Raw genomic sequence first — 22,532 nt, forward strand, 5'->3', positions numbered from 1 at the left:
ATATATATATATATATATATATATTGTATATATATATATATTCATTGAAATATCCCATGTGTTACTGAAATATATCTAATGTAAGTTGGCATTAGAATTTTTAACTTGCAGTTAAGGTTATTCTTGCATGTAGGCTACAAACTAAAAGGTATAATGTTACTACTCCTGTCTCTGTTGTGGCAACCACTAAGATCAGGCTGACTGCTTAAAAGATTTCTGAGACAATTAGGTAATTTTGTTTAATTAACATTTATTAGATTTGTTTTATCATCAAATACACATCAATTGCTTTTTCTTTGGAAATGTGTATATACTGTATATTGCAAGTAATTATTAGAAATAAAATCCTATACATTTATATATGAATATTTATGTCATACATATATTTCAAAATATGATCTCTTTTTCACATGCAGTTTATACATCATCATCATTACCATTACATTGCATTACATACATTTTGTCAACAGTAGTGAAATCAACCAATCAATCATCAGTCTTCATCAACCAAGACTTTAAAAATAAATATAATAGTCACAATAATTGTGCACATCATAATGCACCTATAGCTGTAAAGCAACTTGGATAAAGGGGAAAAATTTATCACAAATAAACGTGATAAGAATAACTATAATAATAAATGTAAAAAACAAAGAAGCCTAACCAAACTATTTCCAGCTTTTGAACTTGTATGGCTTGTTCAACTCATCATCTGTCTGAAAAACTTATGACAGACATTCAACGATATCTATATTAGCTGGTAACTTGGATAAAGGAAAAACATTTTCAAATGTCAAAATAACAACTATGATAATTGTGAAAAGTTTTGAACTTGTATGCTTTCTTCAAATCTTCACAGTCACCCTTGAACTAAGACTTTCAAAAGGAATGTTGGTCTCGACCTAGTTTCAAGATGAAGACCAGTCACGCTACCTCACATCACAATAGGCATCAGCTCCCAGCCTAAGTCAAGTGTAATCCTAGAGTAGAGTAGAGTAAATCTTTATTTATCCCCCTTGGGTCAATTCATGTGCAGCATTTAGTGTGACGTCAAGCGTAATCCTAGTGTGACGTCCGCTATGACGTGTGACTCATCACCCCATCCTCAATAGCCAATCAGCCCCTGTCAACATGCCAATATGACGTCGGTAATGACGTCAATGCCGAGGCTATGACGTGGCAGTATTTATAGCCATGCTCAGCGCGTCATCGTCCTCTTTCCCTGATCCTTCTCCTCCATGATCGCTGTAACTGGGCTGATCGTATCCCATCCTCTGAAGCTGTGTGTCGCCCCACCCACCTCCCCAGTCCACCACCAATGTCTTGACTCCTGAAGAATCCCCTACGGGGGGTTCTCTATCCTAGTCCGAGCAGATGCCCTCCTCTCTCACCACAAGAAGAGAGGCATCTTACCATTCAGCAGTCATTATGCCAAATAACTGCTGCCATGCCATAGAATTAGTTGCCATGCCATTTCATGCCATATCGCCATTTGTGAATAAAGCTCGCTTGTTAAATTATAACCACTGGTCTCTCATGATTGAAATTATATAATAATTAATCATAATTGTGCATACCAATCATATGCATCTGTGAAGCAACTTGGATAAAGGAAAAAATACAAATAATAATTGCAATACAATTACAAATATTAATAGTAAATGTAAAAAACAAAGAAGCCTGATATAACCCATTTATTTCCAGCTTTTGAACTTCGATATCATGGCTTAACTCATCATCTGTCTAAAAAAAGAAACGTAAGACAGAAGTTCAACAATATATACATTAGCTGGTGACTGGGATAAAGGAAAAACATTTTTTAATCATTAAAATAAGGACAACTGTGATAAAGTGTCTGGATTTTTTTCCACTTGTATGTACATGCATGATTTGTTCAACTTTTTATCATCTGCCTAAAAAGACAAGTTCAACATTACATACAGAGCTAAGGATGCCATAGCATTCACAGCCTTTACCTGGGTAAATTAAATAAACGAGGGGGGGATTGACTATCAAAATAAGCCGAGTTGTAATATAATAAATGTAAAAAAAAAGAAGAAAAAAGAAGAAGCTTAACGTAACCAAACAATTTACAGCTTTATCAGCTCATCATCTGTCTAAAAAAGATTAAAGTCAGAAGTACAACATTATCTACATGAGCTGGCAAACATTTCCAATCATCAAAAATAAACATGCAATAATAGCTGGTAAATGTAAAAACAATGAAGGCTGACATTGAACTTGTATGGCTTGTTTAACTCATCTCTGTCTAAAAAAAACATACGACAGAAGTTCAATGATCTACAGACCTAATGATACAGTATTCACTGTCATTAGCTGGCAACTTAAAGGAAAACATTTTCAATCATCAAAATAAAAACATGAAATAAGAATAACTGTGATATAGTAAATGTGAAAAAGGTCATCATAACCAAACTATTTCCAGCTTTTGAACTTGTATATGGCGTTCAACTCATCATCTGTCTAAAAAACGTATGACAGACATTCAACGATATCTATATTAGCTGGTAACAAAATAACAACTATATATTGTGGAAACTTTTGAACTTGTATGCTTTGTTTAAATCTTCACAGTCACCCTTGAACTAAGTCTTTCTAAAGGAATGATCTAATAATTCATCATAATTGTGCACACCAATCATATGCACCTGTGAAGCAACTTGGATAAAGGAAAAAATACAAATAATAATTGCAATACAAATAATAATAGTAAATGTAAAAAACAAAGAAGCCTGATATAACCCATTTATTTCCAGCTTTTGAACTTGTATATTATGGCTTAACTCATCATCTGTCTAAAAAAAAGAAACGTAAGACAGAAGTTCAACAATATCTATATTAGCTGGTGACTTGGATAAAGGAAAAATATTTTTCAATCATTTAAATAAGGACAACTGTGATAGATAGTGTCTGGATTTTTTTTTACTTGTATGTATGATGACATGTATGATTTGTTCAACTTTTTATCATTTGCCTAAAGTTCAACATTACATACAGAGCTAAGGATGCCATAGCATTCACAGCCATTACCTGGGCAAATTACATAAACGAGGGGGGGAAATCGACTATCAAAATAAGCCGAAATGTAATATAATAAATGTAAAAAACAAAGAAAAAAGAAGAAGCTTAACGTAACCAAACTATTTACAGCTTTATGAGCTCATCATCTGTCTAAAAAAAAGTAAGTCAGAAGTACAACATTATCTACATGAGCTGGCAAACATTTCCAATCATCAAAAATAAACATGCAATAATAGCTGGTAAATGTAAAAACAATGAAGCCTGACATAACCAAACTATTTCCAGCTTTTGAACTTGTATGGCTTGTTTAACTCATCTCTGTCTAAAAATAAGACAGAAGTTCAATGATCTACAGACCTAATGATACAGTATTCACTGTCATTAGCTGGCAACTTATAGGAAAAACATTTCCAATCATTAAAATAAAAACATGAAATAAGAATAACTGTGATACTGTAAATGTGAAAAAGGTCATCATAACCAAACTATTTCCAGCTCTTGAACTTGCTGTTCAGCTCATCATCTAAAAAGCATATGTCAGGAGTTCAGCATTATCTATATTAGCTGGTAACTTAGATAAAACTAAGCTTTTCCCATCTTCAAAAATAAAGATGGAAGAATATCTGTGATATAGTAAATGTCAAAAATAAAAGCCTGGCTTACCAAAATATTTCCAGGTTTTGAACTTGAATCTGGCTTGTTCAACTCATCATCTGCCTAAAAAAATGAAAGAAGTTCAACATTATCTGTGCCATTGTATTCCATTAGCTGGTCTGGCCCATAGCATGAACCAAAATATTTATAGATAATGAAATAATGGAATTATTGTTACAGAGGAGACCTGAACAGCCCGGAGGCGTACAAACAGCCTCACGTGTATTTATGTATCATATAATGTAGATATGGAGCGCGGCATGACAGAAGAAGTGTTATTTACAGAGCGCATGGAGCTTGCCCCGTATGCTCCCGTTATAGCCTGTTTGAGGAGTGTACTCGGTGCGACAGATCTTCTGTGGGCATCCGAATGAAACCAAAGGTATTTGGGTGAGTAAAACATAATATTTTAAGCTGGAAATGAGGACCGTGGTGTAAAAAAACGAAATTCTCCTTTAAAGTGAATGTCTTTGGGGCGTCTGGGTAGTGTAGAGGCAAAAACACTCGTGTACCACCATGGATATCCGGGTTCAATTCCCGGCAGGGGTACTTCTGGCTTGGTCAGACATTCCTACAGACACAATTGGCCATGTCTGCGGGTGGGAAGCCGGTCGGCTATGAGTCCTGGTCGCTGCGCTAGTGCCTCCTCTGGTCGGTCGGGGCACCTGTTGAGGGGGAAGGGGAACTGGCGGGAATAGCATGATCCTCCCACAGACCATGTCCTGTCGGTTAAACACCATGCTGTCAGGTGAAAATAAGCGGCTGGCAACTGCACATGTATCCAAACAAGCATGTGCTGGCTATCCCCAGTTCAGCAAACGGGGTGGAGCAATGACCAAGACAGTAGGGGGAATTGGCCAAGTACAATTGGGGAGAAAACAAAAATAAAGTGAGTGTCTTAATCTATTCAGGGTCCACATCTGTCTTAACTGGAGTGTGATTATACCTCAGTTTGCAGAGTCCTTGCATTTATATTGAAGGCATCCTTCAAACCCTTGAATGCTTGTTCCTGTGTGATACTCCTCCAGGCCTTTGGAACATCAGCTGGTTTGGCACCGTACCTGTCAGCAAATCTGTCATTGTATTTCACCAGGACAAACTTCCAGTAGTCAGATGCCTCTATGGAGGGGTCTGGGAGAATGTTCCAGTCTGGATAGTAGGTACGGTATTGTTTGTAAGGACGCCACTCCATGTTGGTCTCTGTACTTTGGAATTCTCGTTCACTGTGCACGCTAGTTGTACACATTGATGCCTGCAGCACCTTACCTTCTTTTTTGTATCCAGCAAGACCTTGTGACCGATGCACAGCTGCATGATGTTGCTTGTGGTCTTTACCTTCAGCCTCACATGGCACTTCACAAAAGGGGCATTGCTGTCCACAGCCAAACACCCGCTTGAAGAACTCATCCTGTGGTTTGATGCGAAGTTTGTTCAGCGTCTCAGTGATGTCTTCAGACTCTGAGAATTCCTGCTGGAGCTCTTCCCTTAAGTCACCCAATGATTGAATGACGCTCTTGGTAAATGGATGGCATGCGCTTTGTATTTGAAACAGTATGCCTTCTACAGCCACCATTGAGATTGAGATGTCTTTTTTCAAGTTATTGCGCATGTTGTTGATGAGCTCTGTGATGGTCTCATTTGGCAACGGAGAGCCATCCTCTCCTTTGCAGGCCTGCCTAATTGCTTTTGTTATTTTTTCAACTATTACATCTAGATTGCTGTTTTTCAGTTTGCACAAAGTCTTGTCCTTTGACATTTCTTGCTTGATTTGCTGAAATATCCAATCTTTAACATATATTTCATATTTATCAATGTACTTGACAAAACTCTCAAAGTCTTCCTTTTCCAGCAACTCTTTTAGAATGCTAAACTGGAAAAATGAACGTGAACTGTACTCTGGTGAATGGCAACTTGTCATTTCAACAATGTTTATTCCAAGAGATCTATTGATGTACTCTTCCACCGCAGGTTTGATGCAAACCTGGACAAAATCAGTTGCTTTGCGTTGGCAATGATCTGTCTTTTTGTACAAGTCCAGAAAATCTGACAAGTACTGAGTCTTGGACTTTTCCAGCCTAGTTCGGGGATCATTATCTGACAAGTATTTTCTGTGCATTTGAAGGAATTCCCTTGAGGCAATGCCACACATGTGAAGTTTAATGTCAATCTCAAATTTGGTATTGGTTTTGAGGCGCTTGTAGCTTTGTTTAAGTAATTCATCTACTTTTTTCAGAAGGTCATTTGTGAAAGTGTCATGGTAATCTGTGTTGGTCTTTGCAGTATCTTGCACCAATCGTGTGCAAGTCTTAATTACATTGTCTGCAAAGCTCTGCAAATCTGCTTTCATGTTTCGTTTGAGTATCATATTTTTAATATTCTTGATTAAGGATTTATGTTTACTCTTAGCCTTAAAATCCATTGCAATTTCATTTAAGTCTCCAATATTCTGCAATTCCTCTTTGACTTGCCGATTTGAGAAATTATTTCTCAGCTGCTCGAGGATACATGCAGATATATCTCGTTCTTTCAGGCCAGTCACATTTACTGCAGTGCATTTAATTGCTTCAGTCCACATCTTCTCAAACTCAACTGTCAATTGTTCATCGGACAGCGCATCTTTTTTGCACGTGCTCAGAAGAATCATTACCCGTTCTTCAATCACAGCTCTGTATTTCCTCTGAATGTCTTGAGCCTTTTTTGTACTTTTTTTTAGCTCAAGCGCACAATCCAATTCATTCTTCACAGAATGTTTGATTTCATTCTCAAGACTATTGATACTTTTGACAAATTCAAATTTGTATTTCTCTATCAGATTTACACATTTGCCTTTCCTTTTGTAGTAAGCTGTAATTTTATTGATCATTTCTGTTTTTAGGGATGCTGTTTTTTCTGCTGCCTCTGATTTTTTTGATGCAACCAGTGTATTCCAACATTGTATGTCAGATTCATTGTCAGCATTGGAGATTTCCAACTCTGCTGCTGTCTGCCAGGTGTGAATCTCTTTTCTGAAGTCCCATTCCCATTGACTGAACTCTTGACAAAGGTTGTCATAGGCTTCAGCCACAAGAGTGTTTCTGAAACTAAAAATGAAGTTCTCATATTTCACGGCTTTCCAGAGACTACTCATCCATCCCAGAAACTCTGGTATCTGTGAGACTTCAATACTTGTGTCTGTTTTCAGGGTCTGCAAGATATTTGTCTTGAAATCTGCTACAGCTTCACTGTAACCAGTGTTCACCGGTGCCATCGGAGGAGTTCCATGCCAAAGCCCGGGGATGTACCAGTTGTTTTTTTCAGTGTCATAGTCCAGCACATCTGTGAATGCTTTAATATCATGCTTTCTCTCCATTTCAGCTGCAATCTGGGTCATTTCATTGAGCTGATCCAAGATATGCTCTCTTTCTGTCATGGTCTTCATATGAGCAGAAACTCCAGCAACATTTTGGTGCACAAAATGACAAACTGGCTTTTTCCCAATTTCCTTCATCCTCAAGAAAGCATGAGTTGCGATTTGCAGGACATCTTTCATTTCTGTTGAGTTCTCCATTGCAATGTTGATAATGGTGACATCACTTAAACCAATGACCAAGGTTGCCAGCTGGTTGTCATGCTCATAACTGTCACCCAGTTGTGCCATTTCAGGAGACTTTAGACCCTCTGTGTCAATGAGAAGTATAAAGTCACAATTCAAATTCTTTTTTTTTTTTTTTTTATCCTCTCCGCTTTGCATATCCTCTCCGATTTTGAGGAAGAGCATGAAAACTCCTCTCGTGCATCTGCCACTGCTGACAGGAAACTGCACACCAAACATGGTGTTGAGCAGTGTTGACTTCCCTGTACTTTGTACACCCAACACACTCAGTACTAACAGTCTGCTCTTCTCTCCAACCTTCCTGTGAAGCTCCATCAGCACATCAGTCACCCATCTCTCTGGGATGTTGGAAGCATCTCCATCCAAGAGCTCTAAAGGATATCCATCCAACAGCATTTCAGCAGCCAACCCAGGGAGACGAGATATTTCATCAGAAGGGTTTTCTGAGCTGTAAAAGGACACCTCATAGATCTGTCCCATCTCTCTCATGTAATGCTCTATTCCCAAAGAGTTTTCCAGCAAAGCGTGATCCAACTCTGCAATAAGTTTTATATCTTTCTTCTCGCATTGTTCTTTGAATTTGTTGCGCAGTGCAGACAGTTTGGTCCGTGATTGTGCATCAAGCTTGAGTTTCATCCACTTGAGAAAAAAATCTCTTTCCTCTTTGTTAGGTGTGTCTAGGGCTGCAATAAATTTCTTCATTGCTCCAGATAGTTTGTATTGGCTTTGCTCCTGCCTAATGCTTACTTTCTCTGCCTGTAGCTGACATTTGTATTCTTCCAGTCCTAATTCACCAGCTTTTTGCAATCGGCATTCCTCCTTCTCTACCTCGGCTAACCTTTTCCAATGATTTCCTTGTAAAGGAAGCTGTTGTTTCTTGTAGTCTGGTATACTCCGCACACCAATCCCTTTCATGATCTCCTCAGCTGCTTTCTTTTGGTTGTCACTTTTGCATTCATCCACAGACAGACCATGTGCAACAGCTTTGTCACGCATATCTTCAATATTCATTGTGGGTGTTACATCTGTCAGTGTTGTCGTGATAGCTCCACAAATTCTCTTTGACAACTCTGCAACATTTACCCTTTGACTTTTCATTATCACGCTGCTGTTTGGCAAATCTAAGGCTTTAACTGTTTTCTTAACAGACGCCATGTCCTCACGAGCATCCCCCTCCTTGTGATTAACAACTATGAAGAGTTTGGATCTCACATCTTGAAGAGAAGTCAAAAGGCTGTGCTCAGTTTCTTCAACTTTGTCCAGGAATAGAAAGGTAGCTGTTGACACTTGAAAAATAAACTTGAATTCTGTTGATGACTCACAAACATCTCCTCGCAAATTGGCAAAGGCAACCGACTCTGGAAATATGTCAAGTGATTTTTTACCACAAGGGAGGTACCAGCACACCTCTACCAATCCATTGCCAATTGTTCGTTGAGCTGGTCCTCCTTCCATATCTCTGTGTATGAAGATATTGTTACTCTGCTGGCCACTGCTGAGAACATGATTCAGAATTTGAGACTTGCCTAAACTACACTTCTTAAGCCTTACAAAGGAGAAGAGTGGTATATTTACATGAACAATGTTGTCTTCAACAAACCCTTTTGATTCAGACATATCATGTGGACGCCACTCTTTGAGGATGCCTCTCAGAGCCCATAACATCAGAGTAGACTGACCATCATACGGTAATAGCAGAGGAACAGAGAACTGGCACATTGACATCTTAAGGGCCATTTCCTGTTGCAAGAAGCTGTCAGCACATAGGAAGAGTGCAGTGATGACGTCAAGAGGATTAACCTCATTGTCGTCTGTGGATTCATCTGCAGTATAAAGGTCTAGGTCAAACACATCCTCTTCTTCTTTTTTTTCTTTCTCATCACTGTTTGATAGATGTGTGCAGTTCCTGCATTCTGCATTGATTTTAAAGAGTTTTCTGAGAAAACACCATGGTATATCTTCCACTGATTCAATGTCTTTATCAAAGATGTTGTTTTTGTTGATCTCCAGGAGTGATCGAAGAGAAAGCTTGTTGGGATAGAATTTCTCCAGTCCAAGTTTAGCGAGAAAGTCCAAAAAGCCTAAAAGAGAAAGAGGAAAATCCATTTTACAAATGGTTTTTGAAATGATCAGTGGTGCTGAAACATTTGCATCAGTATTGATAAAGTTTCAGTGACTGATATAGCTATTTCTGATCATTTCTGTGTATTTCTGAAGCATGTCTGCCTGTAACCACAGGGACAAACAAGAGTGCAATCATGTAGCCTGCATTTAAAGAGACATGGGGGCTTGTTTGACAGGAAAGAAAAAATGTCTGAGAGGAAATAAGAGAAAAGAAAACAAAAAAACTTGTTTGACAGGAAAGAAAACAACCACACACAAAACGCACGCAAGTACGCACGCACGCACGCACACGCACACACACACACACACACACACACACACACACACACCCTATCCCTATCCCTACTCTGCTTGGCATCATTCATTCTCAGTAGCTTAGGTCGCTTTCACATATAAGCTGGTGAACTCGGTGCGATTCGGGGGGCTGAAGTTGCAACATTGTTGTGATTTTCATTTGGTCTGGTTTGCTTTCACACAGCAATTTGCCACAAGCGCACCAAACTTTCTGAACAATGTCACGTGGTCGAAACAGTCACTCGTCTATTGGACAGAATAGAGAAGGGAAATCTCTCCTCTCTTCAGCAGGCTTCTTGCCTGGCTGAGGGCTGACTGAACAACACATAACAAGCGAATCCGCAAAACACAAACCATGGAGCAACACCACCTGCAATATTGGGATTTCTGATTTTACAATTGGTCTTACTATCAAATAATTATTTAACAAGAATGTGCCCAATATGAGCAGCAGATGAGGCAGCAAGCTGTTGAACATTTCATTCTGCAGATGAGAGGAGTAGCCTACATACCGAAGGAGATATGCAAGCGGCCAGCTGTTGAGAAATGTGATATTTATGATGACGTATGTCACGACGCAGCGCGCAGGTAGCCTACTGTACACGTGTGCACGCCGCAGTGTTTGTTTTGCTCCCTTCTAGAAGGGAGCAGACGGTAGCCTTCTTCTACTCATGATGCACTGCATGAATGCATCAGATGCACTGGCGCTCTTGTGTTTAGCTTTCACACAACAAACGAACCGCGCCAGGGTTCACTCGGAAGCGAACCGAGACCCACGTTTTCAAGCGCGCCAGTTTGTTTGTTAGTTCTGCAACAGAGTTTGTTTGCGCTTTCACACCGTCACAAACGAACCGCACTATCCGAGGAAACGAACTCTGGCGCGGTTAAAGCGGACTAAACAGCTTATATGTGAAAGCTACCATAGATTCTGCATGAGGCCAGGCCTGACCTTAATTAGGAATAACATCACTGTTAGGGGGCTTTCACATCTACTGTAGTGAGGTCTCCAGACCATAGTTCAAGCAGAAGGCCACTCACGCGTAATCCGATCTCAACGTGGTCAAAAATCCTAGTATGACGTCTGCTATGACGTCAAACATGACGTCAGTTAATCCTCATATATATAGCAAGGGTATCTACGTCACCTCTCTCTCTCTGGCCGATCATAGCAGCAGCAGCCCACGGCAGTCCATCTCCCTTGAAGCCGGCCTCCGAAGCGTTGTTTTGCCCCACCCACCTCCCCAGTCCACCACCAACGAGTCTTGACTCCCGATCCCCCACGGGGGGGGGGATCTCCTAGCCCATGCAGGCGCCCTCCTCTGCCTCAAGAGCAGCGCCACTGGCCAATGGAGTCAAGCGCCAAAGCATTTGCCATGCATGCCGATTGCTAAATAAAGTTTGTCTAATCCTACCAACTGGCCTCTCCTGATTGAACCTTGTTTGGTCCGGACATTCCATTTTGATACAAAACCACCCTCCAATCCAACCTCTCGCAAACAGCCAAATCTTGGTCCGATGAAGAGAGGTGGATGTCTCTGTTCGGATCAAACTGGACCATGATTCGGTTCATTTAGTAGCGTGAAAATATTTTTTGGATGGTTCGGATTTTCTGACCAATTACAGGAGGTTCCAGCAGGCTATCAGAGGAAAAAGGAGCCACGGTAGTACAAGGAGGAGAGTTTTCAATTGAAATGTGGTCTACTGTGCATTTGGTCGGAAAGAAAAATCAGACGATGCTATAAAGTCAACTGAGGGGGGGACCATATAAATGATAACACTTTCAAGGTATTTTCAGAGAGTAGAGAAGGGAGAAGCCAGCACTCCATAATGAGTCCACTCATTTGGAGTGCTGGCTTCTCCCTTCTCTGAACTATTTGCTTGCCCTGCACCCAGTGAGTTTTGAATTGATTTTGAGTGTGCTCGCAACCTGTGTTTTTCAATTTTCAGAGAGTACACTCATACTCTATGAACTTCAACACCCGGGTGTGATTTTGTTGTTGTTGAGGAGAGTGAGCCTACACTGCACAAGCATGTGAAACATCAAATTGCCTCCTGGTCTCTGCAGCATAGACTGTAGGCAACTAAGCAAAAAAACAAATAGAGACCTGAATAAATAAAAATGGTATTGCAATTGCTAAATTTGCACTGGAAATGATCCAAAATGCCCCGAAACATTTTAATTTTCCCTGTTACTGTGATGTTTCCTATGACATAACAATATCGGCCAAAAAGTTTAGTTTCTGTTTTAGCCTCTGCTCCATGCCTGATAGAGATAATGTTGTTCTTAATGGCTGTCACTGACACTTGCTCTGTCACATTCCAGAAGCAGTGCACCTTATGCTGTAACAGTTCAGTTCTTTGCTATGGCAGCCAGCTGGCAGCTGAAAGGGTTTCGTGTGGGAGTATCACCTGAAGATTCCTGACACTGTTAAGTTTCTGTGTTGTCTTTGTTTAATCTGCCAAGGACCTGTCATGGCCCAGATGCCAATTAAATATAGCTGCATTGTCACTTTTTATCTGGGCTTACGTGAGAACAGACAAAAGAGCTTCCTCCCTTTGACATGATTCAATGCAACAATGCAACACTGTTTCATACAAAGCCCTATAGGCAGCATGCTGTTAGATGATGCTGTAGATCAGTGGTTCTCAACCATTTTGAGCCGTGGATTCTCCCAGATCAACTACTGACCTCCAGGTGCATACAGTACGTGCATAATCACGCATTAAAGCGGCTGCTGCACTGCTTAAAAAGTATGAGAATGAAAAAAATATTTTCTATGGTATTTAGTAAGAACCAATATCTGTCGGGTCTCTGTGTCTCTATCATCACAGGTCTCTGTGATGTACCAACTCACAGGAATTTGCGTTGCGGCAGAAAAACAGGGAAGGGATGGAGATGGTGTTACAATGCAAAGGCCTAAAAACTTAAAATATATATATATATGTACCCGCCATGGGCAAATTGTTTCTATTTTTTTGATGGAGCATCTAGTAACAACCAATATCTATCCTTAGGCCAAATTTCAGGTCTCTGCGATGCACCAACTCACGGGAGTTTGCGTCCCGGCAGAAGAACGGGAACAATAATAATAATAAAAATCTGAGTAAAAACAATAGGGTTTCCAACCCCTTCGAGGCTTGAACCCCTAATAATAATAATGACAGTGGTTTGTGGCAGTGGTGGATGGGGGGAAGGGGGGGGGGGGGGGGGGGGGGGGGGGGGGGGGGGCGCGGTGTGAGCCAAGTCATATCTTGCCTAGGGCACCACCTTGGTCAGGGCCGGTAGCGCTAGCCTGGTAACCAGCCCCAATAAATCCTTCATTAGGGTCTGGACGCAAGCCTGTCCACCACTGATTCTGTGATGTATTTTTCAGCCCGAATGCGTCCTAACATTAGATAAGTCAAGCCGCCTACATCGACCAGCCACTCTGGTGTCTCGGACAGTATCTGTCCTCAACCTCGCCAGTGGATGGGCTTGGGTCCATGAGGCCCATATGAAGACAACTGTGATTCATATGGGGCTGGATACCAGCCTGGCACTGCTTCCCTTTCTGACAATTGTGTGACACAGGCATGCGTACGCACGTACACACGTCGCAAGCATGCACGCACGCACACATACACACACACACACACACACACACATGCACACACACACACACACACACACACACACACACACACACACACACACACACACACACACACACAATACAATACAATACAATACCTACCGGTATGTCACTTTTCTCTCTTATTTTCTGACTAGAATTGTGTTAATTGTCCTGTCCTGTATTTATTGTTTTGTTTTCCCCATGTTGTCCCGTCAATGTTCTGTCTTTTAAATAAGTAAATAGATAAATAAATAAATAAATAAATAAATAAATAAATATATAAATACATAAATGAATAGAAAGAAAGAAAATACATAGTTGTGGAATAGCTCATAGTGTTGAAATGTAGGCTCTCTCACCTTGTTTTGACTGATACTCGTTCTCAAATAAATAATCTAATAATCTGCATGGTGGCATACCTGCACGCTCTTCTCTTTTTGTGGCCATTGTAGATTAGGTTGGTATTTCCTCTTCATTCCCCTCTGCTTCAAATCCCCAGAATCTCCATCCAGATAAATCTGTCAATCAGTCAATAAATCATTGACTCATTGTTAATACATCATAAACTGGATACAAATAGTTATTATGTGCAATGGCAATGTTGGTTATGGATGATGGGTAAGTTAACACCTTATATTTGGGTGCAAACTCTGATGCCACATTTTCAAGTCTTAATGCACTGCAATGTACTGCAAAATATCAAAAATGCTCTCAAGATGTCACTTTCATTCTTTAAAGTCATGTCTGGTTGCGAGGAGTGAGCGCAAGGAACGCTGAGCTCCAACAAATATTTCCGAACTTTTGAGCAATTTGATTGATACGATCAATAATACGACAAAATACTTGAATATGACAACATGAATCAGCATGAAATGCTGGTTTTAATCCGCTCTATAATCAGAGAGGAGATAAAGGCAGATGTTATTTGCACCCGGGTGTCAATATCCGATTTGACTATTTACACCCGGGTGTAAATAGCCTGTGTGACTATTTGTCCCCGGGGAGCAAAACTCGGCAGAACACCTGGCGGACGGCGCAAGGCGGAATGCTATCTTCCGTGCCTTAAGGCACGCGCAAACAGGTGCGCAAGCACTATTAGGGGATAGCGCCTGTCGGGAGATAGGGCCCGATATGTTTAATTGTTTTTTGTACATGTTGTGTTATTAGATAGAGAGCAAGGTTATTATCATAAAGGTCAATCTTAATCAATTCTAATCTACCTAAGAAGGGCCTAAAAATAGCACATGTAAAAATTTGCACTATTAGGAATAAGTTAAATGATATATCAGAAATGTTTACTTTCATATTTTAGCTGTATCAGAAACACACCTTGATTCGACATGTGAGGATGGGCCATTAAAAATAGATGGATACAGCATTTTTAGGAGGGATATGCATTTGGGGGTGGGGTAGCTTTTTATATTCAGAATCATATTCCAGTGAAGATTAGGGATGATTTTGAATGAGTAATGAGATTAAAGTTTTATGGCTAATAGTACACTTGCCTCATTTGAAGCCGATGTTGATTGGTTGCTGTTACAGACCACCAAGTGTGGATAATGTGTATCTAGATCAATATGTGACATGTTAGATCATGTGTGATTCTAGTCATGAAATGTATTTTATGGGGGACCTGAACATTGATTGGTTTTCGCCAATGTGCCTATTGAAAAAAAGATTGTTAACTGTCACAAATGCATGTGGGTTGTCACAGGTAATTAAAAAACAACTTGAATATGTCTGAAAAGTGATGGTAGACTATACCAAGTCCAGGAGACTAAACTTCTAGGAATTACATTAGACAGTAAATTATCATGGTCAAAACACACAAATAAATTAGTTGTTAAAATGGGTAGTGGTATTTCTGTTGTTAAAAGATGTGTGAATTTTTTGTTGCGGAATACTATCAAACATGTGATTCAAGCTTTAATTTTCTCCAATCTTGATTATTGTCCTGTAGTCTAATGTAACAATGAATATGTTAAAACAAATTACAAATGGTACAAAACAAAGCAGCACGTATAGCGCTCCATTGTGAGTATAGAACAAATGTTGTCTCAATGCACAATTGTTTAGCTTGGTTATTTGTTAAAAAAATAGATTATTTACTCTCTCCTTGTATTTATCAGGAATATTTTTGTTACAAAGACTCCCTTAATTCTGTACAATAATCTATCTCTTAGTTCAGAAAGACGACTACTCTACCAGACATGCTTATGTAGGTTTTACACTTCCAAAAGCAAGATCAAACACAATTAAGCAAACTGTCATGTTCAGAGGTATGCAAAAATGGAACTTACTTCCCAGACATATTATACAAGAAAATAGCCAAATTAATGTCAAACTCTGTAAAACATCTTTTAACAAGAGAAATTGTCACTCTCTAGTATGGAAAGTATGTGAATATATATATATATACATGTGTGTATATATAGGTGTGTGTGTGTGTGTGTGTGTGTGTGTGTGTGTGTGTGTGTGTGTGTGTGTGTGTGTGTGTGTGTGTGTGTGTGTGTGTGTGTGTGTGTGTGTGTGAGAACAGCTATGTATGTGTCTGATTATGTATATTGAAAATATGTATGGAAAATAGTTGAATATATATACATGTATATTTAGGTGTGTAGGTATGTGAATAGCTATGTATGTGTCTGATTATGTATATATTGAATAGTAGTAGATTGTGAAACTTAGACAATGAATGAAAAATGCTAATTATACTATATTGTATTATTAACCGATCAGGACCTTGTCTTGTTGTATTTTGTTTTTTGTCTGTTTTTGTAGGTATGATATGTGTATGTTGTGTGTCATGATGTAAGTATGTTTGCACTGTCACTATGTAAAGTCTGTTTTGCGGACCCCAGGAAGAATAGCTGCAGCATTTCTGTAGCTATTGGGGATCTAGATAAAACTTGAAAACTTTTGAAGTCCAGTGCAAAAGAGCAAAAGGATTCGAACTAATTTAGTTCAACTGTGACTTACCTGACAGCAGGAGGCAGCGCAGGAGGCAGCGCAGGAGGCTCCGGGATGACTGTAGTTAGGTCAGTGTCTGCAGCATTTATACTGCAGAAAGTGAAAGCAACTCAAAATGTGTCACCTGTAGAACAGGTTTAGCTATGGTTTGTTGTTATTCTAATAAACCTTGATTGTTAGGTGTTTTAAAGATAGTGTAATGCTGCCACCACCTTTGTTAGACCGGTCTGGTCCGGTGTCAGGGGAAAGAGAATGTTCACCACAGAGACTGTTAAGGTACAAAAGATACAATTTTTATTTGGATACAACAATTCATTAAAACAGCACCCCAGCAATAAGGCCCCACAAAGGTCAACCCTCAGTAAGCTTAGATGCCCCCCACTTCCCTTTAAAGCACAGCACTTCAAGTCAAGTGAGTTAGAGGAACTTGGCAAACACACTGCCAGAAACACTGCACACTATAAAGCACAGCAACCAGGGGCGGACTGGGATCATAATTCAGGCCGGGCATTAGATACCAAGCAGGCCAGGCCGATACCGGCCGACGCGCGTGCCGGCGTCCGAAGGGCGGCGACGAAAGATTTGGGCCGTTTGAAGCCCAATTTGGGCCGTTTGAAGCCAGATTTGGGCCGTTTGATGCCCAATTTGGGTCGTTTGAAGCCAGATTTGGGCCATTTGAAGCCCAATTTGGGCCGTTTGAAGCCCAATTTGGGCCAGATTTGGGCCAGATTTGGGCCAGATTGAAGCCAGATTTGGGCCGTTTGAAGCCCAATTTGGGCCGATCGAGTCCAATTTTACAGTGAGATGCACCCACTTTAACCCTGAATAAAGTAATAAAACCACTAGTAAACCAGTAGGCGGCGCCTGGCCTGCTGTTCAGTGAGTGGCCTGACTGCGGGCCAGGCCAGGCCAGGCCAGGCCACCGGGCATTTGCCCGACGTGCCCGATTATGCAGTCCGCGCCTGACAGCAACCCACTGCACACTAATGAAACAGTATGAAAATGCACAGCACTCTATAAGGACCACTACAACTAGGCCGGTCAAAACCAACTTTCACTAATAGGAGGGGGCAGAGGACCCCTCTAATCACTAATGTTGCCTCCTGGGGCTCTTGGCAGAGGGTGATGAGCATTAGGATTTAGATACTGTAAATACTTCAAAAATAAATGCTATAGACTTAAGACAAAAAGACTGACAAGACAACACTCAACATGAAAGTATCTAGTGAAGAGTTTAAAACTTAACTCGCCCTGGGCAGACGATACACCGCGTGGAGATCGAGCATAGGAGTCTCCCGTCACCGTGGAAAAAGGATGCACCGAGTTATGCCGAGATTTGCCCCCCCGCCAGCGAAATCCTCGGTTTACGAGACAAATGCTCTACCAATGAGGCTAAAATCTCTGAAGCCTCGTTCCCTTGTCTCACGTATAGAGTGAGAGCGGGGGGGGGGGGGGTTGAGGTGTGAGAGACAGCTCGCAACATAGGTCAACATTAGACTACTGTTTAAAGACAACGTCATCTAATCTTACATAGGCTATAAGTACAGGGTACCAGATTTGGCCTAATTGAATTAGTTTAAAGACAGAAAACAACAACAACACAACACTTGCCCTGTAACCTAAGTACAGATTTGGTACAAGTAGGCTACTTACAGGGTCAATTCACATCATACATTACATTACATTACATTACGTCATTTGGCAGACGCTTTTATCCAAAGCGACTTACAATAACACATTTTTGTCAGCAATAGAGCAATCAACTATGGAGCACAGTCTATGACAACTACAACTTCTGAAGGAACAGTGGTACAAGTTTAGGTTAGTGATACAAGTTTAGGTTATTTTTTTTTTTGTTTTTTTTGAAAGAGAGAGAACGAAGTCACCTGGCCTTAGAGAAGGCTTTAGAGCCTCATACCCTCTACTTACCCTGTAAGTACAGAGAAATTACATGTTTTTGGAGTGTGTAACCCTCTGAAGTCTAATTGATCACTCCTTTATGTCTGTCTTTACTTTTTTGTATTGTTATGAAAATTATTTGTATATCTTACAGCCAACTCATTCAGACTATGAGGGACAGGGGGGTGCGATATTCGGCAGAGTGGATTTTGCAGCTGGCGAAATATGCACCCCCTCCGCTTTCTAAGGCCAGGTGACTGTTAGCTCTATGAAATTCTCAATGTCACTCACCAACAGCCTAAAATATCAGCTGGTAACTGTGTTTCACCCTAGAGTCCCTGAAAGGAAATTGAACAGGGGGTGCAATATTCGGCAGGGTGGATTTTGCAGCTGCCGAAATATGCACCCCCCCCCCCCCCCCCTTCTCTAAGGCCAGGTGACTGTTAGCTCTATGAAATTCTCAATGTCACTCACCAACAGCCTAAAATATCAGCTGGTAACTGTGTTTCACGCTAGAGTGTCTGGAAGGAAATTGAACAGGGGATGCCGAAATATGCACCCCGACCAATCGACCAATTAAAGACGGAAATACAGCAAGGCAGCCAACCACGCTGTAGCAGCGGGGCAGGGCTGACTGGGCGATAGCGAGTATATCGCCCACATCACTTGGCGCTGTGTAGGGCCCTTCAGGTCTCTCCCCCTCAGCGTTCGCCCGAGGCCGCGTCCCACCCGTTGTCCTCGCCGGCAGGCCTCCATCGCCGACCGCTCGGTAGCGAGACTGAGACACCGCGTCTCCCCCAGATATCCTCCCACGGAGCCCTCCGCCCGGGTGCTGTGAACCAAACGGTAACAGCTGAGGGCTTCCACAAACAATGTTTCTCAAATCCTCCATCGAGCCCGGCCACGGGGCTCACCATGCACGGCTGCACCTCTGGGCACTGGAACCCATGTGCTGGCTGCCTATAACTGCAATTCTAGAGCTAATATAGCCTACATGCTAATGACCACTGACCTCAGGGGGATGCGTGCATTTATCAGACCATATACAAATAAGCAGGCACGTGCAGAGGGGGGTGCTAGGGGTGCCCGAGCACCTGCCCGTTTTCCCCTGATGCCCAAAGTGCCCTTTTTGGAGATTTTTTATTTATTTATTTTTTACAGTTGACACATGTTGTCCTTTCAACCGGTAGTTAAGTAATCATCTGCGTCTCTGTGACATGCGCCATATTTTTTTTCCAGGATGGCGAAGGCATGACGGGCCCTTCTCTTCCTCTGATTGGCCTAGTTTCAAAGGTTGTTGATCCAATCACATTCGCTTGGCTATCCTATCCTGCATCTCTCCTCGTCTCCTGCACCAATCAGAGGCAGAGATGGACGGGTCATGCCTTCACCATCCTGCCCACTGCCCAGGTGCCGAGTTCCGACTGACTGGCAGGTCAGCAACAGTGAAACTGCCCCGCACCGCGGTGTTGTGCCCTTTTAAACTTTTGAGCCCCTGCCCCTCTAAGTGTCTCTGCACGGCCCTGCAAATAAGCACAAATACTAATTGAGGAAGGACACTGCGGCTGGTTTGGTTACATGAAAACCGTTGTTTTATGGTATGTTTGTTTTAATCTCTAGTTCCTTTTATTGTTTTATTGTTTTTACCGTTGTTTTATGGTGTTTGTTTTAATCTCAAGTTCCGTTTATCCAAGATGTCTGATTTGTATTGTTTTTTTTTATGCTCTTATATTACTGTATGTCATGTTCTTAACTCATTCACTGCCAACAACGTATGAACACGTTTTCAGAATCCAGCTGTTCCCTGCCAACAACGTGTTTACACGTTTTTGGCATCGATTTTTTTTTTTTGACGGTGGGTTGTGCATCTAAGCCTTTTACATCTCTTATATAATTATTGGAGCCACCGAACGTTTACAACCCATTCCACCGACCCACTAAGTGGCAACAGTGCTCTCCTTGCTAGAGGAAGGAAAGCATTTTTTTAACTTGTCAAGCCATTCTCAGCCCAGCCATTCTCCTTTTCGCGCTGATTGCTGGCGATGCGGGATTGCAAATTTACATAATAGATTCAGCCGATCTACTATGATCGGGTGATAGATTACAGGTGGACGAACACACTTTGAAACACGCAGCATAAATATGACCAGAATCGCAAAAGCTTCTCTCAACCAAAACTCCAAACGAGTGAGTCCATCCCGACTTCCTCAAACAGCGGCTGTGCAGACAGGCACAGGAGAGCAGCAAAGCACTGACTGGTGACAAGCTTGTCCGCCCACGGAGGGCGGAGTTGAAGCAACTCGAGAGGGAGGGAGAGAGAGAGAGAGAGAGAGAGAGAGAGAGAGAGAGGGAGGGAGAGCGAGAGGGAGGGAGAGAGAGAGAGAGAGCGAGAGGGGGAGGGAGAGAGAGAGAGAGAGAGCCAAAAATGAATGGTTAAAGTGACAGTTCCATCCAATTTCACAAAAAGCCGTTTATCTCTGAATATTCTTTTTCACGCTAAAACCATGCTGTATTCAACTGCTAATGCTTACATAACTACTAACTCTACAAACTAACTCTTTTAGACAGAGAAAGTACACATTCTATTAGTACTTTTGAGATATTGTATGTTCACAAACTCCAAGCTGAAACGAATCCTCGGCTCTTATAAAATGAGCCATAATCCTCAAAAAACGGCTTGGCAGAAGCTATCTACAGCAAAAAAAAACGTCTGGCAGTCAATGTGTTAAGATCAGGGACCATGATGGGAATAAGTGTATTACACTTTTCATGTTATCCCTTGGATGTTTGTCTGCATTATCCATAATAGAATTCATTCATTCATTCATTCAAAACCAACACTGACCTGTGCTCAGGGGTGTGTAGTGCTGTGGGAGCGCAGGTGGAGCGGAGCTCCCACACTTTTTCTCCGAGGGTTTGTTTTTACAATAGTAAAATGGGGGGAGGGGGGGTTGTTCCTCATGTAGGTGCGCATCACCGTGCGCTTCCCCAGTTCTCCAGATACCACTACACACACACCTGCCTGCGCTAACTTACATTACAAACTGACACGTCATCCACACTGCAAAGTCCGTGTTGTCAGACTGCTGGTGAGGATGGACAAAATGATGGAGTGACAGAGAATATTTCTCCCTCTTACACAAGAAAGGTAAGGCATCATTTTGAATATTATAGAATTATGTCTGTCAGCTATTTGAGAGAGCATGTTCATTGTATTTGATTCAACTAATGATGGTCTCGACCTAGTTTCAAGATGAAGACCAGTCACGCTGCCTCACGCCACACGTAATCTAGAGACATAGCGACCTTAGCATCACACGTAATCCTAGCGTGACGACAAGTGCAGTAATCCCAGCGTGACGTCGTTAATGTCGTCAGCGCAGTAGTGACGCACTTGCCTAGGTGACAGCGTTAATGTAGTCAGTGCCGAGGCCATGACGTGGCAGTATTTATAGCCACGCCGGGCGCCCCACGGTCCTTGTTCCCTGTCCTCCAGCGCTGCACTAAGCTGATCGAATTCCTTCTCTGGAAGCCATGTTTCACTTCTCTGAAAGTCGTGCTTCGCCATTCTCAAGCTGCCTCATCCCTTCCGATTCCGCCATCAAGCCATTCGCGTTCGCGGTACCACTCACCCCCGTTCGCTCTCTCAGCACGACGAGCTTCGAAGACGTGGACCTCGAGGCGCAGTACCAATCCGAGGTCGAGACATCCAGCGCCGACGAGGAGACGCACAACGAAACATCCCAGCCCGGGTACGGGACGCAGCAGGCTTCCCAGCCGCCAGCCCCGTGCGCTCATCAGACGGGGGGCAGACGGCATCAGGCAGCAGGCTCCGGCGGCACCGAGTGCATCTCGAACGGCGGATCTCGTCGACAAGAGCGCGCAAGCGGGGCCCGCGCGAGGACGGCAATAACTCGCAGTCGGGGGGAGAGCGCGCTCCGGGCCCGGAGCTGGCCGCAACCATGCAATCCTCATTTTCAAGTCTCATCCATCCGCGGCCCCGTTCTGTTCGGGCCATCAAGCCATTCAGTCTCCAGGCGTCCGCTGTTCTAATCCTGCTAATCAAGCCATCGTAAGCGCAGGTCCTGCTCCATCATCGTTCTCAGCACGTCCACGCTCGAGGCAGACGCAGTTCCACAACGTGGTCGGGGAATTCGGCTCCCACGATTAAATGCTATCCAGCCGGGACGGCTCGCAGCATCGTCAGCCCCGAGCGCAGGGAACGCCCGCGGAGCGCGTCCCGGACAGCAGTCGAGCACAACGGTAATGTAATCACCTCTTTAATACACAAAAGCGCCATATAATTTTAGCAACCAAATCTTAATTTCAAATCATTTCGGCGT

General features: G+C 42.2%; 1 protein-coding gene across 1 annotated transcript; it reads right to left on the minus strand.

Annotated features, from left to right (window-relative positions):
- Positions 1–265: 265 nt before the first annotated feature.
- On the minus strand, positions 266–13,808 carry LOC310770847 (up-regulator of cell proliferation-like). Its single transcript, XM_083663553.1, has 2 exons — positions 13,740–13,808; positions 266–9,369 (listed from the first exon to the last, which is right to left on the minus strand). The coding sequence occupies exons 1-2, from the start codon at positions 13,765–13,767 to the stop codon at positions 4,637–4,639; spliced, it is 4,761 nt and encodes a 1,586-aa protein (XP_083519679.1). The 5' UTR covers positions 13,768–13,808; the 3' UTR covers positions 266–4,636.
- Between the last annotated feature and the right edge of the window lie 8,724 nt (positions 13,809–22,532).

The sequence above is a fragment of the Poromitra crassiceps genome (assembly GCF_964638095.1).
Source record: "Poromitra crassiceps genome assembly, contig: HAP1_SCAFFOLD_247, whole genome shotgun sequence".
NCBI lineage: Eukaryota > Metazoa > Chordata > Actinopteri > Beryciformes > Melamphaidae > Poromitra > Poromitra crassiceps.